At 35.9% G+C, this 19791-nt stretch overlaps 1 protein-coding gene across 19 annotated transcripts in view; it reads left to right on the top strand.

The window, feature by feature from the left end:
• PRRC2C (proline rich coiled-coil 2C) overlaps positions 1 to 19791 on the top strand; it is a 98909-nt gene that overhangs the window by 64220 nt on the left and 14898 nt on the right. For 14 of the 19 annotated variants that reach the window (XM_032621778.1, XM_032621876.1, XM_032621808.1 and 11 more), the window contains exons 18-25: positions 1942 to 2096; positions 3153 to 3972; positions 4388 to 4473; positions 9551 to 9739; positions 9879 to 10130; positions 11330 to 11422; positions 14499 to 14600; positions 18013 to 18214. In XM_032621778.1, the coding sequence (XP_032477669.1) occupies positions 1942 to 2096; positions 3153 to 3972; positions 4388 to 4473; positions 9551 to 9739; positions 9879 to 10130; positions 11330 to 11422; positions 14499 to 14600; positions 18013 to 18214 (1899 nt within the window). Of the gene's footprint in view, positions 1 to 1941; positions 2097 to 3152; positions 3973 to 4387; positions 4474 to 9550; positions 9740 to 9878; positions 10131 to 11329; positions 11423 to 14498; positions 14601 to 16116; positions 16174 to 18012; positions 18215 to 19791 lie in introns of those variants that run through there. The other 5 variants (XM_032621773.1, XM_032621894.1, XM_032621829.1 and 2 more) reach the window with 3 other exon arrangements.

Genomic DNA, 19791 nt, shown 5'->3' on the forward strand with positions numbered 1-19791 from the left:
GGCTGCTGAGCCTGCACGTCCAGAGCCTGTGCCCCGCAGCGGGAGAGGCCACAAGTGAGAGGCCCGCGTACCGCAAAAAAAAAAATAATAATGAGTGATGGCATGACTATGAAGATGAGCTTTAAACACACACACTTTTTAGTTTAAGTGAAAAACCGAGATAAATTTAGAATTATGAAGAGGTCTCTTCACAAGTCTGAAATACTGGAGTGCATGACATCCTTAGAAATGTTGGACTAAAACCTTGCATTGAGATGAGCATATGCTCCATTTTACACAGTTAATTTCTTTTTTTTTCTTTTGACATCTTTATTGGAGTATAATTGCTTTACAGTGTTGTGTTATACACAGTTAATTTCTTAAAGGATTTAGAACACAAGTAGAAGCGTCATAGATAAATCAGAATCAATTGGCTTTTTCCTTTGAAATTAAACTTTTATTAGAAAAACAGTAACAGTAATAGGTTTATAAAGAGTGAAAGCCAGTCTTAGTATTTATTTTTTGTTTCCCTGTCAGTGTTTCTGTAAATGCAAATTTTTAGCTATTTAAAAGGAACTGTTTGCCAGTAGATTCCCTATGATCCACTCCATGGTCATATTCTCTTGCCAGGCCCTGCAAGTTATCACCATTCTGAATTGTATATGTATCATTCCCAAGCAAGTATCTATTTTTATTATGTGTTTCCCAATCAGAACATATTATATATTTATATTTGCAAAATTAAAATAATTTATTTGAATTGCCTCACCCTTTTCTTATATTTATTTTGCAAACATTATGCCTACAACCCAAAATCACATCACCTGGACTATTTTTATTTTTCTCCTAAGTATTAGTTAATGGATCTAGATTTCTTATACTCACTGGAATATAGAATAATTTAACAAGATAGCCAGAATAATTGTTAGAGAATGAGTTGAAAGTATATCTTGAATTATTCTTCCACTGGGTTATTATGATGTATGTACATCTATGCCACTTTACATTCACATGGAACTTTAACATGTGTTTCATGTTTTTAACAGCTCCACATTATAGACAATAGTCTACGTAAACTAGAGGCATTAAGAATCATAAGACCAGCTTAGTTGTTCAACACCGCATTGTTAGCACATCAGCCTCTCAGAGCTTATTACATCCTTTGAAAAGGGGAAACAATAGTAATACCCACCTCATAGAATGGTTAGATGCAAATGAGATAAAGTACTATGTAGATCTTTACAGCACAGCACACATCTTGAGGCTGGGAGAGGTAGAGGTTAAGTGATTTGACTACGATAAGACAATTTTGATTTTTCTTTTTTTATAAATTTATTTATTTTTGGCTGCGTTGGGTCTTCGTTGCTGCACGCGGGCTTTCTCTAGTTACGGAGAGCGGGGGCTACTCTGTTGTGGTGCGTGGGCTTCCCACTGCGGTGGTTTCTCTTGTTGCGGAGCACGGGCTCTAGGCGCCCAGACTTCAGTAGCTGTGGCTCACAGGCTGTAGAGCGCAGGCTCAGTAGTTGTGGAGCACAGGCTTGTTGCTCCACGGCATGTGGGATCTTCCCGAACCAGGTCTCGAACCTGTGTTCCCTGCATTGGCAGGCAGATTCTTAACCACTGTGCCACCAGGGAAGCCCTTGATTTTTCTTTTAAAAAACAAGGCATTACCACTATATTGCTTAAGAAAAAAGGATGTATAATATATCATTCAAAGTAGATAGTCTCAGGACTTTTATTTTTAACCTGTTTATGAAATTTTTTCATATATCTATGAAATCTTTTCAAATTTTGCTGCTAAATGGCCATTTTATGGTGTGAGAAATGAGTTATATACTATGAGTTATGAGAACTAGATCTTTGCCATATCTTTTATTTTTTAATCACTACTGGACTAAACATTTCTATTTATCTCTTCAGTTGCAAAAAAATATCATTTTAAATCTTTTTGTATATCTGTAGGTGTTGTTATAATTGATGACCATCCTGAAGTAACAGTAGTTGAAGACCCCCAGTCAAATTTGAATGATGATGGTTTTACTGAAGTTGTATCCAAAAAACAACAGAAACGTTTACAGGATGAAGAACGCCGAAAGAAAGAAGAACAAATCATTCAGGTATAGCGTTTCAATTTGTTACTAGTTATTTAGATGGTTGCCCAAAATATACTAGGAAATGGTCAAGGTTTCTATCCACCTATAAGGTCAGGGCTGCAGTTATTATTCAAGTTTTGAGAATGACCTGATTTTTCACAACTTTAAACTTTTTAACCAGAACGAGGTAAATTTTAAGTAGAATGTAATCACTAGCTCACCATTTGCCTTAGAGAAGACCATCTTTACTTTATTTCAAAATATATCTTATTTGCCCCATCATACTTCATTGCAGAGTTAGGGTTAATTTTAAATCATCTTGGAAACTTAATGAATACAGCTGCCATGATCTCTAATAACTTGCAGATTCTTGACCTATACAAGTTTCTGTTGTAATCTAAATTAGTTCTTTGAAATACATAGTATGAATCATGATACATTATTTCCTTTAGATCAACCCAACACCCATTTTACTAAATGCTGACAGAGGATAAAAATAAATAGAGTACATAGGTCATAGCGATAAAGAACCCTAACAGGTGAGAGGCTTAAAAGCAGGAAACACTGTAAAAATCCTATGTGGTTGGTAATATTGAGTTTAATTGAATATAATTCTTGGGACTAGATATTTTCAGAAGTCATTTATTTGTTATTATTGTTTAGGAAGATACATTAGTGCGTATTTTATATAGCATAATACCTAGCAACACTCCCAGGATTAATGCTTCTGTGGCAAACATGAGTTGAGTGAAGTCAGTAATTTTTTGTCAGGTGGGGTCAGATTTTGCTGCCAAATGAATTTAGTGCGAATTTCCTTAATTTCTTTAACTTCAGAATAGTGGAAAAGAGATTGTGGACCTGTATATCAAGAATATATAATACATATTTGTCTTTTTTCCCCTATAGCATCTTGTAATTTAAAATCTCATTGGCAACCTTGATGTTTTTATTCTATCAAGTAGCTATTTTGTAAAGTAAAGGAGCTAAATTAGCAGTAGATAGCTTTGTTGGAATGTCTATTTATGAACTATTACTTTCAGCTGTGTTACTGACACAAATGATTCCTGCAAATTTTTTAAGGTCTGGAATAAAAAGAATGCAAATGAAAAAGGAAGAAGTCAGACTTCTAAGCTCCCGCCAAGATTTGCCAAAAAACAGGCTACGGGAACCCAGCAAGCACAGCTTCCAGCTTTGGCTCTAGCCTCAGCTCCAGGTCCAGGTTCAGCCTCAGCTCCAGGTCCAGCCACAACCTCAGCTCCAGTTCCAGCCTCAACCCCAGCTCCAGTTTTAGCATCGCTCTCGGCTCCAGTTCCAGCCCCATCTGCAGTCCCAGTCTTTACCTCCACCTCAGCTCCACTCCCAACCTTAGCCTCAGCCTCAGCTCCAGTTCCAACCTCCACCTCAACTACAGCCACAGCCTCTTCTCCAGCTCCAGCTCCAACCCCAATCCTTGCCTCCACTTCCACCCCAGCCTCTGTCCCCATCCTTGCCTCAGCCTCAATTCCTATCCTTGCTTCAGCTCTATCACCAGCTTCAGCTCCACCTCCAGCCACCTCAGCCCCAGCTGCCCCCACCTCAGCCCCGACTGTCCCTGCCTCAATCCCAGCCCCAGCCCCAACCCCTGCCCTAGTCCAAGTCTCAGTCCCAGCCCCTACTGCCCCAGCCCAGACTCAGGGACAGACTCACAAACCAGTCCAGAGTCCACTACAGACTACAACACAGTCTTCAAAACAGCCACCTCCTTCAATTAGACTACCTTCAGCTCAGACACCTAATGGCACAGATTATGTAACCACAGGAAAACCCATCCAGACCCCACAGTCACATGGCACTCTTACAACTGAATTATGGGATAACAAGGTGGCCCCACCAGCTGTGTTGAATGACATCTCTAAGAAATGTAAGTGTGCAACAGGAAGTGAGGGGTGGGAAATGGCATGGGAATTGGGGGTTTTCAATTTTATTTATATACTCAGTATGTTTTTTCCTAGGCATTTCTTTTTCCTCAGTAGGAAGCAGTAACAGTAATCTTTTCTTAGCTTCCTTTCTTAACACCTTTGTTTCTAAGACAAGTGTGTTATATTTTTAACAGCCATATTTTATGGACACAACTGTGTGTTGATAAAACAATGGTACAATGTTTTAGAGGAGATTATATTTATTTTGGTATGCAAGAATCTCTTTAAGTATTATATACCATGTGAAAAGTCATTGTTTTATTATCTAGCTACCATTAAAAGAAAGGGTTAAATGGATTAAAGATTATTAGCCTCTAAATTTTAATGGTCATATTTCCTGTGGCTTCTCCTTCTCAGTAGGTCCCATTAGTCCACCACAGCCACCTTCAGTCAGTGCATGGAATAAGCCCCTAACATCATTTGGATCAGCTACTTCATCAGAGGTAGGAACAGACTTAATAATGGATTTTGTGGGGTTAGTGTGGCAGAGTTTCCTTAAAACAGTTTCTCAAACTTTGGCATGCATCAGAATCACCTGGAGAGCTTATTAAAGTAGATTGCTGGGACCCATGCCCAGAGTTTCTGATTCATTAGTTCTGGGCTAAGGCCTGAGTACATTTCTTATAAGTTTCCAAGTGATGTTAATGCTACTGAAACAGTTAATAAGCTGCTTCTCACCTTTAGACGTATTAAGGTTGACATTTTAAAAGTTCTAGCTTTGTGACACAGAGAGTATAAGTGCAATTACTATTTTCTGGACTGTTCTATGTTTTTAATGATATGCACGTTTGAATAATCAGTATAGTTACCTAGAAGCAGAGTTTCTGGGAAGTTGTTCTAACGTAATTTCTCAAACACGCAGTATTGGTAATTGACTCTTTAGGCCAGCAATTCTTCATTCATTGAACAAACATTTATTGAGCATTTGTGATGGTGTCAGGCACTGTCCTAACCTGTGGCCTTAGGAAAAGTGGGTGGCGATGTGAAAACAGAATAAAAACCCTGTGCTCGTGGGGCTTCCATTGTAGTTGGGGAGAACCAACAATAAATAACACATAGAATGTTAAATGGTGATCAGTGCTGAGGAGAAAAGCAAAAGCAAGGAAGGTGTATAAGGAATTTCCCAGGTGGTGTGGAGACAGCTTAAAATAGGGTGGCCAGAAAAAGCTACTTAGGTGACACTTGAATTAAAGACTTGAAGGAGGTAAGAGAGCATGCTATTCAGTTGTCTGAGGAAAAGTGAATTCCTGGTTCAGAGAATAGTAAATACAAAACCCTAACACAGGAGCATGCCTGGTGTGTTTGAAGAGGTCCATATGGCTGGATTGAAGTAAGGGATGAAAAGAGAACAGATGAGGTTAGAAAGATAGGTGGAGGATCTGGTAGGGACTTCGGGCATGGTAGGAAGACAGTAGATAGTTTTGAGAAAAAGAGTGACAGCATCTGACTTTTTAAAAGACTATTCTAAGTAGTCTGTTAAGAACAGTCTGTGGGAGCAAAGAATAGATGGTAAGATGCTTTTGCAATAATCAAATGATGATAGCTTAAACCAGGAAAGTGACATTAAAAGTGATCAGAAATGGTTGGTTTCTGGGTATTTGAAGATAGAACTCATCAATTTACTGATGAATTAAATGTGGTATGTGAGAAAAGGGAGTCAGTTATCTCCAATGCTTTTGACTTGAGCAACAAAAGGGATAGAGTTCCCATCAGTTGAGATTGGGAAGCTGTAAAATGAGTCATCATTGGGGAAGAAGATCAGGGAATTCAGTTTTGAACTTGTTAGATTTAAGATGTTGATTACACATCTAAGTGGAAATGTCAAGTAGGTAGTTGAATATAAGAATTTGTAGGGCTTCCCTGGTGGCACAGTGGTTGGGAGTCCGCCTGCCGATGCGGGGGACACTGGTTCGTGCCCCGGTCTGGGAGGATCCCACATGCCACGGAGCGGCTGGGCCCGTGGGCCATGGCCGCTGGGCCTGCGCGTCCGGAGCCTGTGCTCTGCGGCGGGAGAGGCCACAGCAGTGAGAGGCCCACGTACCACAAAAAAAAAAAAAAGAATTTGTAGTTCAGAGAAGATAGTCTAGTTTGACTACATAAATTTGTAAGTCATTAGATGGTGCTTAAGTGATGACGTTGGTTGAGGTCACGAAGGGAGAATGAGTTATAAAAGTAGTTAGAAAAAGAGAAGAGAAACAAAAACCGAGTCCCAACTCAGGGAGTTGCGAGAGATGGAGAAGCTAAGTGATGAGAAAAGTGTCCTGGAATCCAAGTGAAAGATGAGTTTAAAGAGGGATAAATCAAGTGTGTCAAATGCTGCTGGAAAGTCAAGTAAGACAGACCCTGAGAATTGACAGTTGGCATTAACAATGTGGAGATCACTGGTGACTTTGACAAAAAAAATGTTGGTGGAGCACTTGGTGCAAAAGCCTGGTTAGTGTGAATTTAAGAGAAAATGGGAGAAAAGATGAGTACAGTCGTCCCTCAGTATCGCAGCGGGATTGGTTCTAAGATCCCCCACAGATACCAGAGTCCAATGATGCTCAAGTCTCTTGTATAAAATGGCACGGTATTTGCATATATTTATCTCTAGATTACTTGTAATACCTAATACGATGTAAATGCTATGTAAATAGTTGCCGGTTTGCAGCAAATTCAAGTTTCACTTTTTGGAACTTTCTCGGGTGTTTTTTTGGTTTTTTTAATCCAGGGGCGGTGGAGCCCATGGATGCTGAGGCAAGGCTGACTGTAGAGAACTTAGAGTAGTTTTGCCATAAAAGGGGAGCAGAGAAATGTCAAGGAAGATACAGTTAAGAGATTTTGTTTTTCTTCTTTTTTCCTTTCAGGGAAGTCTTTCTGTTGTTCCCTACCCCCAGTTCAGCTTTCTGACTTAGGTCTGGAGTAGGCCTCATCATCTGTTTTGATTTTTTTAAGTTCTACAGAGAACTCTTTGTAAAAATAGAATTAAGAATCATTGGATTCTGTATCTGAGATGCCCAGTTTAATCATTTTTCCTCTGCCTATTTGTTTTGACATTATGATTAATTAGAACATTTCTTGTACAGAAAGTTGATTTTTCATTACTAATCAGAAGGATGGAGTAGAAAGTTTCTTTTGTTTTGGATGAGTGTACTGGTTTAATAATTTTATTAAAATGTTTGGTCCAGGTTTTTAAGTTGACATTAAAGTACAGGGACCATAATCTCTCAGCTGCAAGATTTTTGTTGTAGACATTCCACTACAAGTTGGTAATACTAGAAGGATGCTTACATTCTTCTTCAGCCTCTTGGAGCACCAGGATATTTTGTTGGTATCTCATTTTTCTCATGAATATTTTTCTTCATCCTCTTTATGTTCTTTATATTTTCTGGATAGAATGATTTTATCATCTCTCCTTGTCTTATCTATATTTTATAGACATTTTTTGTTTCAAAGAATATAATATTGTCTAATGTTCTCTAAGTCCCATTAACTATTTTAACTAGTCCCATTAACTATATTAACTATTTTCCTATTCATTTAACTATTTATAAGTTCTTAATTGTTTTGTACATAAAATCAATAGCTTTCAGTTATTAAGTACTGCACCATTCTCTCTTCTAAGATTAATTGTACATTTATATTGAACTGACTAGAAAATTTCAACATTGACTAAAACAGAGATGTTTATTCTAAGTTATATCAGTACTCTTTGTCTGTAGTTCAAAGTGAATGTTCAGATATTAAAAATAGATCTGGATGACATGCCTTATTCCTGCTGTTGACATTGTTATACTGATAAGTATAACAATAACCTTACACAGTAATTGACACACTTAATTCAGGGGTAGCAAAAATGATATGAAATAGTGATTTGATTATAAGACCAAGGCCTGAAGTTTAACTTTGTCCCTAGTTTTGTCTTTTTGTTTGTTCTTCCATAAAAAGGTTAAGTACAGTTTTTGTGGTTTCAGTTAACTGCAGTCAACCACAGCCTGAAAATATTAAATGGAAAATTACAGGAAAAAACAGTTCATAAGTTTTAAATTGTGTACACCCTTCTGAATAATAGCGTCATGAAATCCAGTGTTCCCACCCACCCATTAGTCATTTAGTAGCCATCTTGGTTATCAAGTTGGTCGTTTTGCTGTGCTTGTGTTCACATAACCCTTATGTAACTTAATAGTGGCCCCAAAGCACAAAAATAGTGTGACTGGCAATTTGGATGTTCTCTTACTGTGCTTAATTTGTAAATTAAACTTTATCATCAGTATGTATGTATAGGGAAAAAAACACAGTATGTGTACTGTTGAGTACTATCTGTGGTTTTGAATGTCCACTAGGGGACATTGTTATAAACATCCTCAGGCTTACAAAACCCCATGTCATCTAACCTTCTGCTTGTCCATCTTCTGCCACTGTTCCTAATACCTGCTGTGTTACAGCCTCACTAGTTTTTTTTTTGTTTTTTTTTTTTAATTCCTGACCTTTACACTAGATGTTTGCTCTGCCAGAAACACCTTCCAGTAATCCTATAGTTTAGATTCAGTTTCAGTATAACCTCCTATGGCCTTTTTCTAAGTGGTTTAACCATATTTTAATTTTTGCATATCCCTTATCTAACTTTTTAGTTGTTTATTTTCTTCATCCATTATAATGCAAGTTAGATTGGTAGTGTCTGCCTGGATCAGCGCCTACCACAAAGAAGGTATTACATAAATTAGCAGTTTAATTGATGAATGAATTTCTGATGTGTGTGCATGCCATTACCAATCACGAAGTACTTTCATGTATATTAATTCATTTTATTTTCAAAGCAGAAGTGGGTGACGCTGGAATTCCTATCTTTTTTCTGCTCCTCCATTAATTCATTCCTTTATCTCTTGCTGGTGATGCCTTTCTGTATTTGTTTTACATTTGTTTTAAATGATGTTTTACATTTGTTTTAACTTGAAGCTATGATTTGCCCTTCAACCCAGGGCACTTAAAGCCAGGACTTTAAAACTTAAGTCTTGTCCTAGTTTTTATTTTATCCGTTGTTTTCTAATACAGATCAGTAGGGTTAAGGGAGTGTTTTCCTAAAACATAAACCAAGGTCAGTTAATCTCAGCTGGATGTAGATTGCTTCAGACCTTCTATTGTACTTTTAAAATGTGTGCTATTACATAAATCATTCAGTCAAATTTGAACTCTGCTTTGAAGCAAGTATTTTTTATAAAGTTTTTATCATTATAAAACCAGAGGGTTTTTTTTTAATATCTTTATTGGAGTATAATTGCTTTACAATGGTGTGTTAGTTTCTGCTGTATAACAGAGTGAATCAGCTATACATAAACATATATCCCCATACCTTCTCCCGCTTGCGTCTCCCTCCCACCCTCCCTATCCCACCCCTCTAGATGGTAACAAAGCACAGAGCTGATCTCCCTGTGCTATGTGGCTGCTTCCCACTACTAGCTAGCTGTTTTACATTTGGTAGTGTATACATGTCCATGCCACTCTCTCACATCTGAAGCAAGTTTTTAAATGTTCTCTTACTAGGGAACAAAGAATAGTCAAGAAAGTGGAGTTGAAATTGGAATTGACACAATTCAGTTTGGTGCTCCAGCTTCAAACGGGGGTGAAAATGAAATTGTTCCTGTGCTTTCGGAAAAAACTACTGACAAAATATCTGAACCTAAAGAACAACGGCAGAAGCAGCCACGGGCAGGCCCTATCAAAGCCCAGAAGGTAAATATAGTTCATGTTCCAGATAAAATTGTATGAAAGCCACTAACACTTAAGGAGAATAAATAAGTTTCAAAATTGGATTAGTTTTCAATGAATGTCTTTGATCATGATGTGTTTTTGTCATAAACATTGAATTTAGCTTCCAGATTTGAGTCCAGTAGAAAACAAAGAACATAAACCTGGTCCTATTGGAAAGGAACGTTCATTAAAAAATAGAAAAGTAAAAGATGCCCAACAGGTGGAGCCGGAAGGACAAGAGAAATCAAGCCCTGCTACAGTCAGAAGTACAGATCCTGTGGCAACAAAGGAAACCAAAGCAGTTTCAGAAATGTCTACTGAAATAGGAACAATGATCTCAGTATCATCCCCAGAATATGGCACTAACGTGAAGGTAAGCAATGTGCAATGATTACCAGTTCAGTTGATGCAAACCACGTCTAAAATGAATGGGGAAAGCAGCAACAAAATACTTCTTTTTTTTTCTTGAGGCATATAATTCTATAGCTTATAAGGGTTATTATTTCTTACAGAGAAGATTTTATTTCATGGTGTGCATATGTGATCTAAAGAAATTCCTTACAGTAAATTATTTTTCTATGGCAACTTAATTCTGGACTATTGAGTAGTTCAAAGTGAAAAAATATTTACCGAAGATTAGAATGCTTTTCAGCGTGTTTATAGACTTTGAAAGAATTGCTCTATATTACTTTTTATTTTGTTAATGGAGTTACAGTGGACCCCTCCTTATCTTGCACACTAGTGAGATTCTGAAGTCAGGAAAGATAAACTAAAAGATAAACTTTTAGTAACTCCAGTATAGCCAGTTTTCTTTCAGGGTTGGAACAGATCATGTTTCTTTGGTTGAGCACCAGAGGAATGGTTGACTTGCATTTAGGAACTACATTGAATGAAAGATGCATATCTTTAGAAATACTCATTAAGGCAAGATACATTGAGTGACTTTATGGGGACTGATACTTGTGGGAGTAGCAAATTTATATCTGCCATTTGGTGTTCACTCTGGAACATGTATTCATGGAGAAGAAAGGTAGATGGAATCTTTCATATTACTTGAATATTTTTCTCTTTTTAATTGCCATACAACTCAGTGCATAGAAGTGAAAAGCTTGTGTGACCTAACTCTGCCATGTTTAAAGAAGAGATTCATGATGATAAACAAGGAGTTTATCCTAAAACCTAATTAATTGTGACAACTAAGACCTTGACATTCATTTATCCATGTTTTATTTTGAAGAAAATAAAAAATCAATAGTTGAAAGTAAGCTATAGATTGAGTATAAGAACCACACAGAGTTCTTTTAGAAATCCATAGAAATAACTATTTGACACTGTTGACAACCTCCTAGTACTATACAGTATATTTTTTAAATGTATAGGACCCCAGCAGTGGTTGGAATGTGGTAGGTCCATGTTTGTTTTATCCCACTTTTGGTCTTTAAGATTTGAGTCTTAAGATCTGCTCTCCTCTCCTGCTTTCTTCCAAAACAAATTTACAACTGTTAGGCTGTTATTAGAAAGTGACTCTTTAATTCAGTTTAAAACGTATTTTTTTCTATTACCACTCCACAGGAGTCTGTAACAGACTATACTACACCTTCTTCCTCTCTGCCTAACACTGTGGCTACTAATAATGCAAAGATGGAGGATACTTTGGTTAATAATGTAAGTAATCAACCTGAGATGTGGCAAGTTTGAATAGGAACCTGGCTATTGTTATCTAATACACACTTTATAACCAATATTTAACTCTTCTCAGGGAAAAAGTTGATAGTAAGTTTGTATTTAGGAGCACTGTAATATAATTAGGAGAAATAGTCAAAGCTGAGTTGTTGCTTTTCCCCTGAAAGTCATCAGCTTTATGTTTAATATACAGGCTTGTGATGCTGAGGCTTGGTTTCATAAGTACTAATCCTATTAACCTGGTTTGGTAAGAATTTTTGTTCTTAGCTTTCACATTCTACAGATTCAGCATTTATTTGGTTGGTAATTTTGTTCTTAAATGACACCGTTTTATAATGCAGTGAAAGGTCATTTCACTTAAAAAGACAATTAGATTATTACCAAAGATTTATGTGTTTCTTTTTGAATTTAAAAAATTATACTGAACGTTAACAACTTCATTCCTCTTGTGAAGATTGAGCTATAATGTATATCTTCATATAGCCTTAAATGCTCTATTAACACATTATGGACCAGGGGATTTTTGCAGAAACTAACGCCTGTGGCCGTAATATGTCTCCGTTCAAAAATGTGTTAAAAGATGACAGTAAGTTATGTAAATTTAGCTCTAGTATCCCAAAGCAACCATGTTATAATTCAAGACTCTGTTAAAAACCAGTACAGTCCAGTATTTGGCCTAGTTCACTAACTGACAGGTGAAAAATTGTGAGCCAAAAAAAAGTTAGGTAACCTCCCATGGAAGAAGAAGAGCATTTTTAGAAGTTACGTGTATGGCTCTTGTTTTGGAGAGCAGGTATGGTGGAAATTCATCTGGTCTCTTTTTTAAATATAGCCTTCTATATTAAACAAAGGCTTCTTTTAAAAAAATAACCTTTACAGATATATTTAAAGATCTCTTAAAAAGCTTTAACTCTATTATTTTAGAATAAAAATCTCAATTATCTTTTATTACAGTGTCTTTCCCATGTTTTCCTCTCTGGCATCAGGTATATAGACTTTTAGGTAAGATGCATTAGGGATCATTTAATCCAACTTTTGTAGTCCAGCTGAAGGAAAAAGGAGAGAAAGGAGGAAGACACACATTTTTTCTTTGTGATAAGAGAACACTTTTGGAGCTGATTAGTGTAATTTGTCCAACTTAGTTATGAAGCTTCACTTCATATGCCAAATCCTCTTCCCCTGACCTTTTGGAGAAAGGTTTATTTAACTTCTTATAGGAAGTAATAGAAAACTTGGGAAGGGCAGAAAGACTTTCTGTCAATTTTCTTCCTGATGTCACTACATGAATTCTCAAATATTGAATTAGTAACATTTCAGTAAGGTTTAATTATACTTGAATCATGCTGTCTTTTCTCACTTTAGAAAAATGTAGAGTATGTTACCTTTTCCAGAAAGTATATGATGCTTTCTGCCAAACAACTCTTTTCTAAAAATATAATTTATAAAATATGAATATGGAAGGGAAGATCATTATTCTTAGAACCCTTAAAACTCATTGAAAATATCCATATGAGCATTTTAATGGTTTCTGTCTAATCTGCAAGGCTAATTAACATAGTGACTTGTACACAGAGGACTACTGAAGGGAAGACGCCCAGTCTTGTGTTTAAGTAAATAGTTTATATTTGATTTTTAGCAGTGTATCCAGAGTGTGTTTGAAAACAAGATCAGTTTGGGTCAGGGAGCATTATAAAAGGTGATAAGTTTGGAATGATTTCACAGTGTTGCTTATTTGTGCCAAGTTTGGTGGTGATTCTGAGCTTAACGTAGTGTTAAAAACAAACGTCCTACAATGGGAAAAAATTTTAGGACCTTTTGAAATGTCCCTTTCTAATTCATTAGTCTGGGGGCTCCATTTTATGCATAGAACTTTTGTCTTTTTAAAAATTAAACTGGGGAATTCCCTGGTGGTCAAGTGGTTGGGACTCTGCACTTCCATTGCAGGGAGCACGGGTTTGATCCCTGGCTGGGGAACTAGGATCCCACAAGCCGTCTGGCGTGGCCAAAAAATTAAAAATTAAAATTAAACTGAAAAAAAGCCTTATTTCCCGAGGCTTAACGCACTTTTTAAGGATCTTAGCTAATATGTATTGGTTGTAGTACCTTATATTACAATTGTTTTGAATCTTGAATGTCTTAAAGATTTAAATGCAGGTGGTGTTTTGATTATTATGGCACAGCTATTTTAAAGATTTATAAAATAATCTCCATTAGATTGTCCATAGTACCACAAAGTGATTATCTTAAACCCACCCCCAACAACTCAGTCATTGTGTTTAAACAACTGATTGAACCATCATGTAGTACAAATCAATCATATAGTAGTACATAATAAACTCTCAAGATCCAGAGACTTAGAGGAAAAAAAGAGATATGAGTAGTGAATTTCTAGTATCTTCAAGTTTCTAACAGTACTTGCCATAATCATGTCTTACTATAGCAAAGCAATTTGGTTAGTGTAATGAGGTGGGGGTGATACTATATATTTTCCTCTCAACATTACTTTTGTTCTTGAATCTAGTTATAAGTTGACTAGGTTGCTGTAAAGAGAATAATTTCTTATACTTACTCTCATGTTAAATGCTTCTCATAGAACCTGTGGGTCCTGTAAATGGTGGAAATTATATTACTTAGAGCTTTGCTATACAGCCTATGGTCCAGGGACCAGTAGCATCAGCATCACCTGGGAGCTTGTTTGAAAGGCAGAATTTCAGGCCTTCCCCAGGCCAAGTGAATCAGAATCTGCATTTAACAACACCCCCAGGTGTTTTGTATATATATTAAAATATAGGAAGCATGACCTTTGAGTTTTTACCTTATGTTTGCGACAGATTCTTTTTCTGTCAATTTATGCATAAATAAGCAGATAGTATTTCTTCTCAGAAGTTTTATCTAAGATGTCCAGAATTATCAGTTACTATAAATACAGTGTAACTAAGCAGTCAAATATTCCTCTTGGCTCTGATGAAAATAACCTTAGAATACATTAGCATTATCTTTAATGGGGCTTTTGTAGCAGACATAGTTAGATTATAATATGTGTTGCCTACCTTTTCAGGTGCCCCTGCCCAACACCCTCCCCCTCCCTAAGAGGGAGACTATACAACAGAGCTCCAGCCTAACTTCAGTTCCTCCCACTACTTTCAGCCTCACCTTCAAGGTATGTACTACATCCATTTCTAAAGGTCCTTGATTATTGCATGCAAGGGGACATAAGTTAACAATACTCTTGGTATTTTTACTAGTTTTGTGTGAAAAGCAGCAACACTAAGCTGAAGAAATGATGTCAAATTATACCTTAAAATTGTATTAGTTTCTAATACCACATAGCAGTGACTTGATATCCTCATATTTAAAGTGAGGCGTATTATGCTTGTGAATTTTGTCTTAAAAGTACAGGAGAGCATTTTATATTTCATGTTTGTACTGAGTTCCTCTTAGAGATCTTAATAATTATTGGATACATTAGTTGTGTAGAAAACAACTAACTTGGTGTTGCATGTTTTTTTATCCTAAGTACTGATAATGGTAAGAATGCTAATTTTCTGTCTTTCCTCTAAGTCATGTGTGAATTGAATGAATGTAATGTAGTAATTAAGACTTTTATGAAGATGTAATTGATTAATACAAGTGATTTTGATTTGATTTTTGTTGGATAATTTTTGAGTAACGGTCCAAAAGAGTTTTACACAACACATGCTTTTTGATGTCAAGAAGTTTAGGCTTTTTTTTTTTTCATCTCCTATTATGCTTATAATTTTAAGCTATGTTACTAATACTTTTTTTTACAATTGAGTTATTTGAGAGTATTTTAAATCAGTTGTTCACCTCAAGATTAGTCAGTGGTTAAAAAGTACAGATGTGGAATTAAGTGAGGATTTTTTTTTTTAACTGCATTTATTTATCTCTTTGGTGCTGTTTGTTTAGTTTCATAACCTGGGCAAGTATTTATCCTCTACTGTAGCAGGGCTTTCTAATGCTACACTGGTTGCAAGTGAATCTTTTTGATGATCTTCAGGAGAGGGAGTAACTAAGTTTTTTTAATAATGTGACCAGTGTTTATTTCTAGACTCTTTCTGTTTGATTCTCCAGCCTCCTGACCACTTGTCCCCTTGCCCCCCAACTTTTTTTTAATACCCCCGACTTCTTTTTAAGAAGCTGCTTAAATACAAGTTTGAGACTATAAGATTTTACAAGACAACCGCTTCTGCTTTGTGTCATCTCCATCTTTACCCAGTTCTTACTGTTTACTGCCAGTTCCTACTCAGCCATTTTTGTTGTTTTTCCACCTGAATGACTGTCTTAACCTGTGTTTCATACTATATTTTACATGTGATTTTTACCATTATTCTGCTTAAGGCAGTCTCATTTCGCATAAGCAAATACAGTATCATCATTAATTATTCTTCAGGCCAGTTGTTGATCCTTCAGAAAGCCTTTCCACATTGCCTTTCACTTAATGTTTTTAACACCCCAAAAAGAAATAATATACATTTGAATTAAAGTAAATTTAAATTAAATTGTATTAGCTTAAGGCTTTTTCTGGTTTATTTTTACTTTTTTTAATTTAATTTTTATTTTATATTGGAGTATAGTTGATTTACAATGTTTTGTTAGTTTTGGGTGTAGAGCAAAGTGATTCAGTTATACCTATACATATATCCATTCTTTTTCAGATTCTTTTCCCATATAAGTTATTACAGAATGTTGAGTAGAGTTCCCTGTGCTATACAGTAGGTCCTTGTCAATTATTTATTTTCACTTTTTTTTGGACACCTTTATTTGAGTAATTTATGAAGTATGGAAATTTCTATTATATGGGTATTGTCAACAGTATACTTGCCAAAAGGAAAAATGAATGTAGTTAAGTAATTATACTTTTTAGTTTCCTTGAATTTCCAAAATTAGAATCTAAATTTTCGTGCTGCTTAAGAAATGAAATGAAACCACCGTATATGGCTTAAGTATTATGTAAGATTGATAACCTATAATTTATGTATTTCCCATACAACAAAACTGGTTGTAAAGGCATTGTAGTCTATAACATTGCTCTAAGCTATAAAATCTCAGATTGTACAAGCAAATTGCATTTTGTCTAACTTGCTAAGTGGTGGTGTGGGGGTTTTTTGTTTTTGTTTCTTACCCTCTAAGACTTTTGTTTTAAAATAAAATACATTTGAAACCAGCAAGGTGATTGTGAGGAAAAGGAAAGAGTCAAGCAAACCTAAAAGTGTCCTGTGTTTTGAATTTGTAGTAATGATATTAGCCATCAAGAAGAGGTTATATTATATATAGTGTGTGTTTTAACAGGAAAGTAGGGAGATATGTGATATTTCTCAAATACTTAAAATTAAAATCAGGTTGAAATTTTTAAAGTTGGTACTTCAGAGACCTACAAACTTCCCAACAGTGGTATTTTTAAATCTTATTTGTGAAAAGTACCCTGGTGTAAGTCATTGCAGCTGAATTTTATAGGTTATCTTAGATTTTTCCTCTCAGCTCAGTATTTTGATTACTAGAACTAAAAACTTCAGAATCTCTCTATTTGTTCCTTTCCTGTTCAAGGAGCCTCAGGATAGTTGAGGATCTACATCTGTGCTCTCCAGTTCAGTATCCACAAGCCACATGTAGTTATTGAGCCCTTGAATGTGGCTAATCCAAGTTGAGGTGTGTGCTGTAAGTTTAAAATTAAATAGATGGTGGATCTGAAATGTTAATTTTTTTAATTAAAACATCTCAATGTTTGTATTTATTATAGGTTTTAATTATTATTGTAGATATATTGGGTTGAATAACATATGTGACCAAAATTAGTTTTACCTCTTTATTTTTATTTTTTAAAGTGTGGCTACTAGAAAATTTAAAATTATATGTGGCTTGCATTTGTCTATCTGTTGAACAGCTCTAGATAGATTAAACTAAGCCTACAGGTAAAACCAGCAGCCACAAATACAAATGGTGGCAGTCAGAACCCAAAATGCTTGATGGGGTCTGGAGGTGAAACAAGAAGTGTTTCTACTGTACCCAAGCCTAAAACCTGTCTGGTTACACTGCCTTTTAAAACACTGTGAGCATAAAACAGCCAAACAAAAGGTACCTGTCACTTGCCATTTGAGAACTGTTGGTTTAAAAAGAAAGACTGGAGAGAATGGATATTTATTTAATGGAGGGCCTTTAGTGTCTTTCCTACTAGAATCAGAGCCTTATGTCAGTCCTAAAGGGACATGGTATTTCCATTTCCTTATTCACTGGTAGGAATAGGGACTCAGGTTTAGATGATACAAGCGCTGTGACTATATTTCACTGACCTGTTTGCCAAAGCTTTCAACAAGTTCTCTATAGAGACATAATTAAAGCCCACTGCCTCCAATTTGAGTAAAGGAGTAGAGATAAAGGAGAACATGAAAGCTTTGAAAGCCTTATGGTCCTAATCTTTATATGTGGTCTTGGAGAGGTTATAGTTGGAACACATTTATGTATATATATTTGTTTATATATGTGTATTAGTTTTGTTAGCATAGTGATTTTCTTTTTTTTTTTTTGGCTTTAAAAAAATGTTCATTTGGTTGCAGATGGAGTCTGCACGTAAGGCATGGGAAAATTCTCCAAATGTTAGGGAAAAGGGATCTCCAGTAACTTCCACAGCACCTCCAATCGCAAGTGGAGTCAGCAGTAGTGCCAGTGGACCAAGCACCGCTAATTACAATTCATTCTCAAGTGCATCGATGCCTCAGATTCCTGTTGCTTCAGTCACTCCCACAACTTCACTATCAGGTGGAGGTCTTGTACCTTTTCTTTAAATATCTTAAATTATTTAAAGTTTCTTATGATCTTTTCCTGTTTACTATCCCTCAGTATTATTTGTAAAAGACAGAAGATTGCACATGAGATAATTATCAGCTGGTTTATAAACTTCTTCCCTCCCTCCCCTCTCTTGCCCTCTCCCAATTTTAATTTGGCAAATATTTAATGATGGCTTACTAAAATACTTCGCTTGACCCTCTCTTCTTCCCACCCCAACTCCCAATACAGATACGGGTAAGGAATTGGTGGGAAATTTTCTGTCTTGTTCCTCTAAATTTTTCTATAAATTTGACCTTTTAACTTTTATTATTTAACTCATAGAGCTAATTAGACCAACTCGGAAATAACACAAAATCACAAAGCTTTTAAGTTTTATGTGATCTGTATCTAATTTGAAGGAGCTCTTGGCCTAAGTCTGTTGGTTTAACATATTTTCTGGGGAAGAGTTACAGGTAGAGAATTTCCAGTCTGTGTTATTTGAGTCAACGATATCCATTAGTTTCGGGGTTTTGTTTTTGTTTTTTAAAGGAGAGTCCATCAGCATCCCAAGTTAGAAGGTGTTTTTCTTTCTTAAATGTTTCTCTAGTGTGTAATCCTTTCATTGAACTATATTTCATATGGGGCTTTATCATTCTTAAAGAACCAGAGATGTTTCTGAAATATTTGACTCTAAGAACATATACCCTTTTACCATATGTATAACCATGTTTCTTCTACTGAAAATAGAAATTCGTTTTAAGCTTTCCTGATACTCGCTAATGTTTCCAAAACAGTCGGGAAACTCCTTTCCAATACATGTAAAATATATACAGCACAGAATTTACTTGCTTTGGCTAGTTCTCGTTTAATGAATGCAGTAATGATTTTCAGTATTCTGGCTTTCTGTGCTATTTTCAAGCACCAAAAGGACTGAGGTTGTACTATAGTTATTTTGACATTATCTGGAATCAGATATATGTATTAAGACAAGCCCAGATATTCAAATCAAAGAGAGTATTCCAAGTGTACTTCTTCCCTCTTTAAACCCTTTCAGGCACTCCCCATCACCCATTTCCAAGGCATCTTCATTATGCTTACCAGCTTGGGCCCCAGACTACTTGGGTGGATAGGGGGTGAGGCTATAAAGGAACCAGGAGGAGCGTATGATAGGAAGATTAGGAAATAAAGGGACTAGGGAGGTTCCTAGTTTTTTCTTTGTAACCCAACTACTTCCTTTCCTTTGGGTCTAGTTTCCCCACATTCCCCTCAACTAGGATAAACTTTTAACAAGGACCTTCTTGGCTAGTCATCCTACTGGTAGATTCAAGTGCAAGAACAGAGGTACCTCAGTCTTGGTCCTCTCTTAGAACATCATTTGATATCTGAAAATAATAATAACTGCTACATCACACTTTTGAATCAAATACCTATATTGTCATTTGCTCTAGTATTATTAATAGTTTGTCTTGTTTTTAACGTATTACTAAATACCAGTTTTTGCTGGTATATATACAAGGAGAGACAGGAATAGTCTTATAGACTTTTTAGGAGCAATTTACATTAAATTT

This window comes from Phocoena sinus, chromosome 1 (genome assembly GCF_008692025.1).
Source record: "Phocoena sinus isolate mPhoSin1 chromosome 1, mPhoSin1.pri, whole genome shotgun sequence".
Lineage (NCBI taxonomy): Eukaryota > Metazoa > Chordata > Mammalia > Artiodactyla > Phocoenidae > Phocoena > Phocoena sinus.